Source organism: Trichosurus vulpecula, chromosome 8 (genome assembly GCF_011100635.1).
Source record: "Trichosurus vulpecula isolate mTriVul1 chromosome 8, mTriVul1.pri, whole genome shotgun sequence".
Taxonomy (NCBI): Eukaryota; Metazoa; Chordata; class Mammalia; order Diprotodontia; family Phalangeridae; genus Trichosurus; species Trichosurus vulpecula.
Genome location: NC_050580.1, coordinates 150,378,485 through 150,392,891, shown reverse-complemented (window position 1 = coordinate 150,392,891; position 14,407 = coordinate 150,378,485). Strand labels below are relative to the sequence as shown.

Genomic DNA, 14,407 nt, shown 5'->3' with positions numbered 1-14,407 from the left:
TTCTTAGCTTTATAAAACTAATCCTTCAGAAACCACGGATCTTATCTGCTTACACTTTGGGAATTTTCATCAGGTCAAAGGCAATGCTTTCTTAGGGCTTTCTAACTCAGCTTACCTTCCTATAGGCGACATGAACAAAGAAAGGACCATGCCTTCCCAGTCAGTTGTACTTTTTTATATTAAAAAAAGTTTGAAAAAAACCAGTTAATCAATTATAAACAAATCACTAGTTATAAACAGTGATTTGCAATTTAGAGTAAGATTTGAAGAAATTCATACCACTGTATGATCAGATGTGCCTTTTCGAAAAATTTTAACTAGTATTAATATTTAACTTGACATTGGTTTTATCACCCCCAGATCTAAGTAGAAAAAAGTCTTCAACTCACTCTGAATCTTTTCTTAAATGAAAGTGATTTCTACACTATGTACACATCCAACTTTCACTCTGGCTCCAGTTCTTCAGATCTTAAGAGCAGTTTGGATTCCAGAGGCCTTCTCAATACCTTTTTCCTCAGTGTATCACTTTCTCGCTATGCTAACTAATGCCAAGCACTTGTCCTATCAGACTTTTCTGGGCAAAGATCTCATTTGACTTTCCAATCTAATATTCCTATGGTGAAAACAGGAAAGAAAAAAAAAAGTTATGACACTGCATAGGTTGGAATAAAGTCCCACAGCAGTGCCCTTCTAATCAAGAGAAGGCTAGGTACTGCACTTTGATTTCCTTGACACAGAGAGCTCCCAGGTGAGAAACTTCCTCTGCTTATGCAGATCAGCACCTTCTCTCCAGAGCTGCCTTGAATACTAAGAAGTTGAGGGGCTTATCCAGGGTCACACAGGCTTTATATGTCAAAAGTGGGACTTAAACCTGTCTCTCAAGCTAGCTCTCTATCCACTACACCACACTGCCTCTTAGTTAAGAAAAGACTTTTCCATTAACTAGTTATTCTTTCCCTGGCTCACTGCCATTTAGAGCTCAGAACTAATGAAAACACTAATTTTAATCAAATACTAAAGATTCCCTACCTGACTGCCATCATAGACTAAGGACTCCTTTACAGTCTTCTATTTTATTCTGAGTCAACTGCCTTTTTGCCCATTTGACTTAACAGATAATGAAATGAAACAGAAACATTTTCAATAAGTGCACAATTTTTTCCTCAAAGTCAACAGGAAAATATCTTCAGATGTCTTAGTTTGAAATAATTATTTTCCTCTTGACTGGTGTTACTCTGAAATAAAACTATTAGGTGTAAGAAAAATCATTTTATGTAAGTTCAGGTTTATTGTTGGGATAGTTTGTGAGGCTCTGAATTCATTTTGTGATGGACGTATGTCTTGGTGGACAAGCCTTGAGACTGTCTAATTATGTTTTCCCCAAAACCACTTCTTGGTTTTTTTTTTAGTTATGTTTTCTCCTGTTGAACATAACCATAGTGCTAATCATGTTGGTAAAGGAGCATTGTTAAGCTGGTGGTTTTTATTTTAAAATAGTGAGCTTTCTACAGGTAAAAGAAATAAGCAATGTAATTGTTTTATTAGGATCAGAATTCAGACCGAACCAGTCTTTCTTCAGCCGGAGCCCTAGATTCTGAATCTGCCTCTTTAACAGATGAAGATGTTTGCAATGAGTTTGAAGGAATGCCTTCCCCTCAAGAAAATAATGTCACTTCAGAGACAAAGGGATTGGGACTTAGTAGATCAAGTCTGGAAAGTACTGCCTCTTGCGAGGGTTTGTCTTAGTTCTATTACTGTGATAATAAGCATGCTTGTTTCTTTTGTAGCCCCTTTTGCTAATTTAATAATTTATTTCACTTGATAATTCCTCACTCTTATGATAGAATGCTTCCCTGAATATTGTATTTTTACCTGGCTCACCTTCTCAATGTTCACCTCTAGAGAGTTCCTTGAAGATCATTTAATATGCCCCCTCATTTTACAGATGAGAAAACTAAGGCCCAAAGAAGGACCTTGTTACTTGCCCAAGAACACAAAGTAGAAGAAACAAAACTAGAAATTAGTTTTTAATTAGGGGGAGCAGATGAATTCCTCTAATTTGTAGATTGGAAGACTGAAATAAAGAAGGGCGTCTTTTGTCCAGGTGTTGCAAGATGACTTTGACAGAACTAAAAAGCAAAATCTTTCACGTTCTGGCCAGATTCTTCCACCTCCACATAAATTTTTTGAAGTCTTCTCTCTTAGAATCTATGTTCCTTCCTTACCTTGACCCTTAAACACATACCTAAACCTATAGCCCATAATATGTAAATGATATTGTTACAAAACAGATAATTTCCATTAAAGTTTTTTTTTATTTTACTATGTGTTTAGCACTTCAAAAATCTTTAGGCTGAACTCATTTTTTTTCATTTATCTGTCAATCAGCATTTATTAAACCTTACTATGTGCTTATAACTCTGTTAAGCATTGAGAATACAAAGACAAAAGTGAAAACATTCCTTGCCCACAAGAACCTTGCTTTCTATTATGAGAGACAACATATACATCTATAGTTATATATGAGACACTTACAAAGCATACACAAGGTCTGGGATAGGGCAACACTAGGAGGTTGGGGGACCAGTAAAAACCTCCTGTAAAAGGTGACTGTTGAGCTGAGACTTGAAGGAAACCAGAGATTCTGAGAAGCAGAAGTGAAGGAGAGCATTCTATTCATAAGGGACATGTGGTGCTAAAGCAGAGACACAGGAAATGGAGCGTGGGATATGAAGATCCACAAATAGGCCAGCATATCTGCACTCTGGAGTGCAGAAGAAAGCAGTAATGAGCAACGATGGGACAATTAGGAAAGGGCCATGCTGTGAAGAGCTTTAAAAGCCAAGTGAAGGAGTTTATGGATGATTTTCAAAGCAATGGAGGCTCTAGAATTTATTGAGTAGGAGAATGACACGATCAAGCCTGTGCTTTAGGAAAATCACATTTAAAATAATGAGGAGGATGAATTGGAGTAAGGAAAAGACTGGAGACTGGAAAACCAAATAGATATTGCCAGAGTCTAGGCAAGAGGCAAGAGGCAATGTGGGCCTGAACGGGAGCACTGGCTATGTAAGTAGAGAGAAAGACGAATATGCAGAAATATGGAGATAAAAATGACTAAAATTTGGTAGCTAATTGTCTTTGTGGGAGTGAACAGTTGAGAATGACAGCAAAGTTGCAAACTGACTGATAGGAAATATGGTGGTACCCTCAACATGAAAAGGTTTGGAAGAAGGGTGGGTGGGTTTGGGGAAAAAATCATGGGTTCTGTTCTGGACATATGATGATCTTGAGATATCTCCTGATTAATGTCCAAGGAACGGTTAGTGATGTGGGACCAGACCTCAGAAGACTTGGATTTGATCTATTGGTAATGGGTCATTTGCATAGAGATGACAGTTGAACTCATAGATGCTGATGCAAGGGTGCACCAAGGAAGAGAACTTAGAGAAAAGGGAATAGAGCTCAGGACAACACTTAGTGACCGTGACATAGATGATGATTTAGTGAAAGAGACTAAGAAATGGTGGTCAGAGAGATAGTAGGAAAACCAAGAGAGAGATTTTTCAATAGTTTTGATTCTCTCAGACTATTAATCTAATCCATTTCAGCAAGCATTTATTAAATGCTTACTACATACAGGACACAGTGCTAGGTACTGGAAATAAAAAGATAAAGCAAAAAATCGTCCCTGCCCTTAAGGAGCTTACATTATATTTTATACAACTATAATGTCTCCTAAACCTACACAGCATACAGCATATAACTATAACACCTCTTAGATTTTATGCAGTAGATTCTCAGGAAATGTTGAATAAGTGAACCTAATGTTTACATGGACCATTAGAACTGCAATTTGTTTTCCCTGGTAACTAAAATGTACATACTAAAAACACATTTTCAGTGTTTTTTTGTTTTATGCCTTAGAAAATCCTTTTTTGCCTTACTAGTGTTTTTTTTTTTTGTTTTGTGGCATGAAGGTTTTCCCTTTACATATAGAATACTTTCTTGAATTACTGTTTCTTAAATCTAAAATTGTCATTTCATTTGTGAAAATACATTTACATTTAGTTATTTTAAAATTATCTACTATAAATTATTTTCATATTTGAAAATATGCTTCAGAAATATTTGAAAATGTTTGCTGTTGTTTGTTTGTTTGTTTTTAACAATGAACAGGTCCCCTGTCAAAGTTTGTTTTACCTGGAAAGTCAGAGTTGACATCTTCTTGCAGCACAAGTAGTACAAATATCTTCCAGAACTATGCTATGGAGGTAAGAATTCTTTCAAAATACTATCTTTATAACTGTAAAACTGAAATGAGAGAGGAAAGGACAAACTACATGAAGAATTGAATGATTGGAAGTATATACAGTGTTTCTGGATGAGATATTATGAACCTAATATAAATATCAGTGCTCCTGAAATTAATCTGCATATTCAAGTTCAGATTTGCAGAATCAAAATACCAGTGGGTTTCTTTATAGATCCAAATAAAAATCTTTACCAAATGTAAATGGAAAATCTAAAGGGCAAGAATATTAGGGGAGGTTTTGAAAGGAAAATGTTAAAGTTGGGAGACTTGTCCTCTCAGATATTAAAGTTTTACTAAGCTGTTAGAGTTAGAATTATATTGTCCTTAGTTAAAACTAGAAATGAAGATCAATGGGACAGCCTAAAGAACTCAGAAACAGATTCAAGTATATATACACATATATTTGTTTTTGTTAAACCTATGTGAAAAAAAAATTTGGCAAAAGATTTATTATTTAATACAGGATGCTGATAATTGTAACTGGTACTTACATAGTAATTTAAGGTTTGCCAAATTACTTTGCAAGCACCTCATTGGTTTCCCACAGCAGCCTCACAGAAAGCCTATGAAGCAAATGCCTGTTTTACAGATGAAGGAACTAAGACTCAGAGAAATTAAATGACTTACCTGTTCTCACACAGACAGTAAACGTTAGAGTCAGGAATTGAAGCTGGGTCCCTCCTCTAATCGTAAGGCCAGCACTCATTCTCCCACACCACATTGCCTATAAAGACTGGATGGCAATATAGTAAAAAATGAATTTATAGCCACAGTTTACACAAACTAGTTTTATCAAAGAACCAACCATTTTTTAAAGCATTAAAAAGTTATAAGAAAAAATACCTAGTTTTCTTGTTTTTGGAGAGGGGATAAGTTTTTATCTTTAAAGAAATTATTGAAAAAAAAGATGAATGGATTAAATTGCACAAAATTCTACATAACCAAAAAACAGTGTGAGGCAGTTAGGTGGCACAGTGCGTAGAGAACTGGATATGGAGTCAGGAAAGCCTGTGTTCAAATCTGGCTTCAGACACCACCAGTGTGACTCTGGGCAAGCCACTTCATCTCTATCTACCTGGATTTCCTTGTTTCCTGTAAAATGGGGATTATAATAGCACCTACCTCCCAGGGTCGTTGTGAGGGTAAAAGCGCTTTGCAAACCTTAAAGCATTATATGAGTTTTAACTATTTTTATTATTAATGACATAACCAAGATAAAAAGAAAAATAGCATATTACAGAAAAATATTTATGGCCTATATATCTGAAGAAGAAAAAAACACCTGACATCAAAAATTTCAAGGAACTCATCCCAACATTTAAGAGTACTCCATAGTTCCTACTGGATAAATAGTCAAAGAATATGAACAGACACTTCACAAAAGAAGATAAGAAAATTGAAAATAATCACCTGAAAGAAGTTTGTTCAAGAGATGAAAATTGGAAGTGATATGGTACCACCTCACATCTGTCAAAATGCCATAAATACATAAATAAACAAACAAACAAATAAATAAATAAATGAATAAATGGACAGGCACAAACAACACAAGGCTTTATAGCAGGCTCTTAGGGAAACAGTGTCCACATATATTGCTTCTGAGACTACAAATCCATACAGTCTTTCTGGAAAGCAATCTGGTTTTCCAGATTGTTGTTTGTTTTTAGTCATACCCTTTGAGCACATACTCCCACTGCTTGAAATATACCCCAAGAGCATTAAAAATTATGTAAAAATATTAGCAGCTGCAGTATTTCTAATGAAAAAGAAACATAGTATAGTGGGTAACAAATCAGCCTTTCAATCAGAGAGGCCATGGCTTCAAGTTCCACTTGTGTATTAAGTGACTATGTGTCCCTGGGTGAGGCATCTTGCAGCATCCTGGTCAGCTCTATCAGTCTAGGAGGGGCAGAGAAATTGCCTGTCTGCATTGTTCATTGGAGGAAGTTTGCTCATCATGAATTCTCTATACCTAGGAAGTCACAGGTCCAAAATCCCTCCCAGATTACATAATAGCAAAAAACTGGAAACACCCTAAATGCCCCACCGTAGAAGAATGTCTTTCTGAACAATGTTTGTGCTCTAAATCCAATTGTCCCACTATTATGAATATACCTAGGAGCATTATTTTAATCTGTGTAAAAGATTAATAACTGCAACATTTGTAATAGAAAAGAACTGGAACAACCTAGATGTCTTAACAGAAGAATGGCTAAACAAATTGTGGTATATATCAACATAGTGGAATATTAAAATGCAATTAAGAATGATAAATGAATAATATAAGAAAACATAGAAAAAACATGCAACAAGACAAATGTAAGAAAGCAGGACTAAAAAAACAATTCTTTATCTTTGACCATATGAAAAGAAACATATATGCATAAAGAGATTGGAAAACAATGCAGAGGGAATAGCTAATAAGTAGCTTTGTTTAAAAGTATGCTCAAATTCTATTTAAAATAAAGTAGTTTTAAATATAGGTTTAATTGGTTTTGATACTATTTCAAGTTAAGTTCATAATAAATGAAAGGATAAAGTACATATTAGTAAACAAATACGGCATGCTTCACTTCTACTTATTAATTTAAAATCATGTCTTAAATCTTAAGGGTACAGAACACTTGTAATAATAAATTTTTATAAAAATTACCATGAATTATACAATGGTATCTAAATTGTAGTAACTACTGATCTCCAGACAATATGCAATATTGCTTTATAATAAAAATATCACTGTGAATGTCATTAATTCAGAATCTTTTTCTGATTCCTTGCCTTGGATTTCAAATTAATGAGGTTTTATTGTACAACTGTCAGATCAGCTCCATATGCCCAGTGGAATCATTTATGAAATTCTTTTCTGTTTGTAACATCATTATGAATAATAATAACTTTATGTAGTGCCATAAGATTTATAAAGCATTTCCCATATATTTCTATTCAATCCTCAGAACAAACCTTTAAAGTAGTACACTTAGAGTTTTTATATTCCAAGTGGAACAGCCAAGGTCCAGAGAGGCCCAGTAGTTTTCCCAAGGTCATGAAGCTCATCAATGTCAGAACTAGGATTTTAATCCAGGTCTTCTGACTCCAGGGGAAGTATTATTCCTACCACCCTCAGATGATTTCTGAATGTTAATCTTCTGATAAATTTATGTCTTCAATTAGGTTTTGTTTTAATTCAGTTTGTCTAGACAGCATCTCTCAAGGAATAGTTTAAGGCTTGACAACCAAAATTCATAAACTGCTAAAATTCAAGCAAGTATTGTTTTCCCTTGCAGGTTCTCATCTCAAGCTGTTCAAGATGTCGAACTTGTGACTGCCTTGTACATGATGAAGAAATCATGGCTGGTTGGACAGCAGATGATTCAAATCTCAATACCACTTGCCCTTTTTGTGGAAATCTTTTCTTACCTTTTCTAAATATTGAAATAAGAGATTTACGACGACCTGGCAGGTAATAACCTTTCTTTTTCTTTATATTCAGTAGCTGTGTGACTCTGGGCAAACCTCTTAAGCTCTGTTTGCCTTAGTTTTCTCAACTGTAGAATGGGGATGCTAAAAGCACCTACCTCACTGATATGTCATGAAGGTCCAATGAGATAATATTTTTAAAAGTACTAAGTGCCTGGTGCTAAATAAATGCTACCTGCAGTAATAACAGTTATTATTGTTATTTAAAGAGGCACATGTTTATATACTTTCTCTTTTAAAATTTTTAAACATCTCTCGTTCACATTATAGGTACTTTTTAAAGTCTAGCCCCTCTGCTGAGAATATGCATTTTCCATCATCATGTTCAAATCAAACAAGGAAGTCCTGCATTTCTTCATCAGCCTCAGGTGTTGCTATTTCTGTTCAAGAGAATTTTAATGCAAATAGGTAATTATGGTTATGTGGTATTACATATTTCCACCATCTTATATGTTCAATTTTAGCCTTATTTGGTCTTCTTTTACAGTGCAGTCTTAGGTTGTTAAATGAATAGACTGTTAAAGGAGCTTACAGTTTCAGAAAGGAGTTAACTGTTCTGAAGTCTGTAAATAGAGCCTTAAGAAAAATGTTCACCTCCTTCAGTTGTTTAAAAAAGTATTAAAATGGATCAGGAGACCACATGTTAGGTTATAAACACATAAACTTTTCAGTAGGAAGGCAGTGTATTGAAATGTCACCAAAATGAATTGTAAAGTTTGTAAATATAATGTTCCTACATTTTCAAAGGAAAAGTTCATAGGAAACTTGAAGCTTCAGATTATTTTTTCTTACCTTTATCTTTGCAAGAAATTAGTAAAAATATGTATGCTTTATTTTTACTTATCCTTAAGAAAAAAACTGGTCCTCAGAGAAGACAAAAATACACATGAAAAATAAGATGAGGTGGGAACTGCCAAAGAAAGCCTCTCATCAAGGTTGTTAGCTCAGTCCAACCAGGCACTTTGTCACAACAACTCACTCTGGAAGCTGGCACCAAAGTCACCCACAAGAACCACTAGTGACTGAGGAGCTCCCTGTGAGAAAAATAAGGAAAAACAGGTTTCTGTGGTCACCAGGACAGAGATCAGGAGGTGCTCTTGACACATCTTAGTATTGGCCTTCTGGATCAGCTCAGGCCAGCTTCTCTTTTAGGAGCATGCCAAAGAGCTCCTCCACACACTACAGGTTATCAGGGAGGAGCCAGTGCTCTTTTAAAATACAGAAGAAGGGCTTCCCGGTGAAAACAAAGGAAGAGGAGGACCTGAGTTTAAACTCCAGCTCTATCACAAAATCCTCTGCCCTGAAATCTTTTCTTTTTTCCCTCTGTACTTACTAGATGATCTCTCTTTCCTGGACAGCCCCTATAGATTCACATTATCACTCCTCACATCACAAGCAGCCGTTTCTGTCTCAAAAATTCAAAATATTCCCTTCTGCAGAAACAGCTTCTTGTCTTTTACTTGGTTCTGATTATTTAGTGGTGCTTCTCCCCTTTCTTCCGAGTTGGCATGTTTTTCCACTCGACATAAGTTAGAATTCCTTTCTGCCTCTTCACATCCTTTTCCTTTGTTTTCACCTGGAAGCCCTTCTTCCATATTTTAAAAGAGCACTGGCTCCTCCCTGATAACCTGTAGTGTGTAGAGGAGCTCTTTGGCATGCTCCTAAAAGAGAGGCTGGCCTGAGCTGATCCAGAAAGCCAATACTTGGATGTGTCAAGTCACTTCCTCTCTGGGCCTCTAAGTTCAGAAAAGAACTTCAAATTATACATGATTATGTGAAAGCATGGTCCAAACCACTAAGAATAAGAGAAAATGCAAGTTAAGACAATTCTGGGGTTTCACGTCACTCTGCAAATTATCAAAGATGAAAAATAAGCAAAAAACAGAAAACCGGTCTATGTTAAATGGGCTATAGGAAGACAGGTACACAAATGCAGTTGATGGACTTTTGAATTGACCCATTCATTCTGACTCTTAATTTAAAATTATGCAGAAATAATTATGCTATCCATACCCTTTGACCCAATAACCCCAATACCAGGCATAGACCCCAAGGACATCCAAGACAAAATATCACTAGTGGCAGTCTTTGTTTCCAATTCTTTAATGCTGGGGATGGGGGGGGAGGGTGGTGGGGGGGGGTATCAATCAGTTGGGGAAAGGCAGGGGAAAGAAAATGTGGTCTATGAGGAATCCAGAGAAACAGTGGAAAGATTTACATAAATAGATGCAAAGTGAAATAAGCAGAACCAAAAAGACATTGTGGAAAAGATACCCAAAAGGAAGCTGAACTCTGAGCAATTGAGAAAGCAATGATAGTCCAGAAGATCAGAAAATGAAACCTCCCTCCTCAGGCCAGAGGGGAAGGGGACTAGCACTGAAGAATGTGGTATACATTGTCAGATGTCACTCTCTCAGGTTTTCTCGTTTAATTGATTTCCTTTGTGACAAGGGAGAATTCATTCTTGGGTGTGTGGGAGGGTTTTTCCCAGCAATGTCAGGACATCAGTATAAAAAGAATTTAAGTTTGAAAACAAACAAGGAGTCATGCCAGATGAACCTTATTTCTTATTTTGATAGGGTTACTAGTTTGATAAATCAAGAGAATATGAAAAATATCATTAACCTAGAAATGGGAAAGATGAAAAGATATAGGCCAGATGTGCTATAATTTTTTAGGTTGATTCAGAACCAGCTGAATGATCAGACCCAAAGCATAGTCAATAATGGAGTATTGGCAGTTTTATAGGGTCTGTGGTACAGTGTGCTTTTTCCTTGTGCTGTTTAATATTTTTATCAGTGACTTGGGAAAGACATTAACATTATGCTTATCAGACATATAGATAACACAAAACTTGGATGAATAGTTGGGAATGAGGAACTGTTTTTTTAAATACACATTTACAAGTGATGTAATTTAATTAATACCCAAACTATACAAATGTTCTCAAAAATAGAAGGAAAATATAAAAAAATATATTTCTAACACCTAAGCTAGGAAAAGATAAAGTAAAGAAAGGACTATATAGACTTTTATCACTAAAGAATGTCACTTTCAAAATCTTTATATAAAATCCTAATTTAAAAAAATTTGCAATTAACTAAAACATTATTCAACTTAACCAAAATAGATGTAAGTATGGTGCTTCATTAGAATAACGATTCATATAAGTAATCGTATTAAAAACAAAACATCCTAAGCCACATGGTCACATCAATAAACATAAAAATGCTTTTGGCAAGGTTCTGTATTCATTAATGCTAAAAACTCTACAAAGTACCAACATAGAAGGGAGATTAGAAGTTAGAGAAAGTATTATCTAAAATTAAAAAGCATTATTTGCCATGGAGAAACACTTGTCAGTGTTCCCAGTAAATATAGGGACAAACCAAAGATGTCCTCATTCCGCAGTATTGTTTTACATAATGCTAGAAATGCTTGCACACTAGTAATAAGACAAGAGAAAGACGTTGCAGGTATAAACACTGTCAACGATGAGACAAAACTGTGTCTATTTGCTAGTGAAAGATGGCTTTCTTGGAGAATCCAAGAGAATCAGCAAAAAACTAATCAAGGCAATTAATAGCTTCAATAAAATATCTAAATACAAGATAAATCAACATTTGATTCTATATAGTAAAAGCAAACTCCAAAAGGAAATAGCAGAAAGAGAGGTTCTATTTAAAACAATTACAAAATGTGTAAAATATCTGTCAGTCTACCAAGATTCACTCAAGACTTCTAAAAATATATTTACAAAAAACTCTTAAAAATTTAAGCATGACTTAAGTAATTGCTGGAATATTTGTTGCTTATGGTTGGAATTCACTAATATACTAAAAATGAGCATATTAGTGACATACCAATAAAACCAGAGCTAGGCAAAATAACAACAAAGTTCGTTTGGAGGGAATGGTGAGAGGCCTTGAGATTATGACCCATGAGGATTGATCGAGGTGTCTAGGAAAGCTTGTCCTGGAGAAGAGAAGCCGTAGAGTGATGGGGCAGGGGTTAGGGTGAGAATGTGGGTTTCCTCCATAACATTAAAGTAGGTGAGGGGAGAAAGACTAGGAATAAATGGCCTCTAATTTTCTTATGATCCAGAGAATGTGTGTCAGAGCACTTATAAAAATATAGATTGTGTTATATTCCTCTGCATAAATGAATGTGTTTGTTGTGTATGCTGTGTATTAAGTATTGCCAATTCTTCTTCTCCCCCAAGCAAATCTAAAGAGCAAGAAAATTCATGTGCCCGAAGTATTCAGATCCCTGAAGGGAGGAGACAAAATATGAGCACTTCAAAATGTCCAATATTTCCAGTGGCCAGGAGCATCAGTACCTATGGTCCCTTAGACAAGGAAGAAACAGGAAGCCAGAAGATTAGCCACATTGTGTCTACAGGCAGTCTGCCAGCAACTTTGCAAGGCGCAACGGTATATACTTTGATATTTTTAATTTGGACATTTTTAATTAGGTATACTTTTATTTCCCTTATGCTGTATAGTCTTGTTACTTTTCATTTAAATTCATTATAACTTTATTATAGAAGCTTAAAGTCTTAACTTCCATAATAAAATTATAATGAAAATTATTACTATTCTATTTAAGTGACAAAGTATATCATAACAGTTGTTTGAAAAGTATGATTCCACTTAAATGTTGTATGATTGTATAACTGTTTTGTTGTTTTGCTCCAGGATTCACTGGGATTAGAGTGGGACCTTCCAAGTCCAGACCCTGTTACTGTCCCATATCTCAGTCCATTAGTGGTATGGAAAGAACTTGAGAGTTTATTGGAAAATGAAGGCGATAATGCAATAACAGTGGCAGACTTTGTCGACCATCACCCAATTGTATTTTGGAATCTAGTGTGGTATTTTAGACGTCTGGACTTACCCAGTAATTTGCCTGGATTGATTTTGTCTTCTGAGCATTGTAATAAGTATTCTAAGGTATGGCAGAAAAGCATATACCAAATGTGCTACTATAAGTATTATTCTTTTTACCTCACAAATTATTTGCCTATTCTCAATTATTAATAAATGGGGCTTCATTATATTTCATTTCTTCTAGGACCTTAACAGCCATAATGACTACTTACAGAATTTTTTTAAAATGCATTCCTAATTACATTTCTTTCTTCCCCTCCATTTGCTATCATTTTTATCAGTGACTTGGATAAAGACATGACATACAAAAGCATGGCAAGCTCATCCAATTTGCAGATGACTCTAGGATAAGAGCAGTAGCTAACATACTGCATGACAGGATCAGGATCTAAAGAGATCTTGACAGACACCCGAGAGCATTACACTGAACATAAGGAGATGAAATTCAGTAAGAATAAATGTGAAGTCTTAACTTAAGAGGAGCAACAACAAAAAAGTAACTCTCTAGGCACAGGATGGGGAAGGCATAGCTTTTTTTTTCTTTTTCAGACAGCAGTTTATCTGAAAAAAATCTAGGGGTTAGAGCAGATTTCCAGCTCCTCATGAGTCAGTCTTGTGATGTGGCCACCACATCTGACCTTGGGCTTCACTGAAAGGTATAATTGCCATATGTAAAGAGACGAGAGTCTTTCTGTGCTCTGCCCTTATCAAAACCTCCTTTGGACAATTCTGTTCAGTTCTGGACGCCCCGATTTAAGAAGAACATTGCTAAGCTAGAAAGTATCCAAAAAAGGGCAACCAGGATGGTGAAGAAACTGGAGATGTTTTTAGCCTGGAGAAGAGAATACACAGAGGACCATGACTGCCATATTCAAATATTTGAAAGGCTGTCATGTGGAATATGAACTAAATTTGTTCTCTTTGGCCCAGAGGGCAGAATCAGGAATGAGAATGAAAGCTGCAAGGTGGGAAATTTAGGTTTGGGTGTCAGGAAGAAAACAAAAACCCTTTCCCATAATTAGAGCTGTCCAGAGGTAGAAGTTGCCTCCAGAGTTAGTGGGGGAGGTCACTGAAAGTCTTTAAGTAGAAGTTGGATGACTACTTTGGGGGAGAGAGGTAGTGAGGATTATTTTGAGATAAAAATTCCTTTTGAGTATGGATTGGACTAGATGGCCATAGAGGTCCCTTTCAATTCTCAAATTCTGTGCTTCTGGCAACAAAGTAACAATAAGATATTATAATATCCTTTATAGATACATTGTTCAGTTGTTTCAGTGGTATCTGACTCTTTATGACCCCATTTGGGGTTTTCTTGGCAAAGATACAGAAGCGGTTTGCCATTTCTTTCTCCAGCTCATTTTACAGATGAGGAAACTGAGGCAAACAGGGTTAAGGGACTTGTTCAGGGTCACAGATAGTAAATGTCTGAGGTCAAATTTGAACTCAGGAAGATGAGTCCTCCTGACTCCAGGGCCAGCACTCTGTCCACTGTGCCACCAATAGATCCATTACTTACAATTAGCTCTTTAAAGTTTACAAAGCACTTTCCTCCCAAATACCCTGGGTTGTAAAGTACAGGTATCATTATCCCCAGAACAGGAGTAAATTATATCATCAGGGAGATACATGATGTGAAAAAAAGGTAACGTGGTACCATGAAGGCAAGGGATGACAGGCAGACACCCCAGGAACTCTGCTGGCATCTTCTTGGACATGAGCAAGGCAA

At 35.9% G+C, this 14,407-nt stretch overlaps 1 protein-coding gene across 6 annotated transcripts in view; it reads left to right on the top strand.

Moving 5' to 3' along the window:
- Nucleotides 1–14,407, top strand: part of DENND4A (DENN domain containing 4A) — a 161,453-nt gene that overhangs the window by 139,614 nt on the left and 7,432 nt on the right. For all 6 annotated transcript variants that reach the window (XM_036736751.1, XM_036736749.1, XM_036736748.1 and 3 more), the window contains 6 exons: nucleotides 1,546–1,735; nucleotides 4,180–4,274; nucleotides 7,600–7,775; nucleotides 8,063–8,200; nucleotides 12,015–12,225; nucleotides 12,490–12,744. In XM_036736751.1, coding sequence (XP_036592646.1) covers nucleotides 1,546–1,735; nucleotides 4,180–4,274; nucleotides 7,600–7,775; nucleotides 8,063–8,200; nucleotides 12,015–12,225; nucleotides 12,490–12,744 — 1,065 coding nt within the window. The remainder of the gene's footprint in view (nucleotides 1–1,545; nucleotides 1,736–4,179; nucleotides 4,275–7,599; nucleotides 7,776–8,062; nucleotides 8,201–12,014; nucleotides 12,226–12,489; nucleotides 12,745–14,407) is intronic.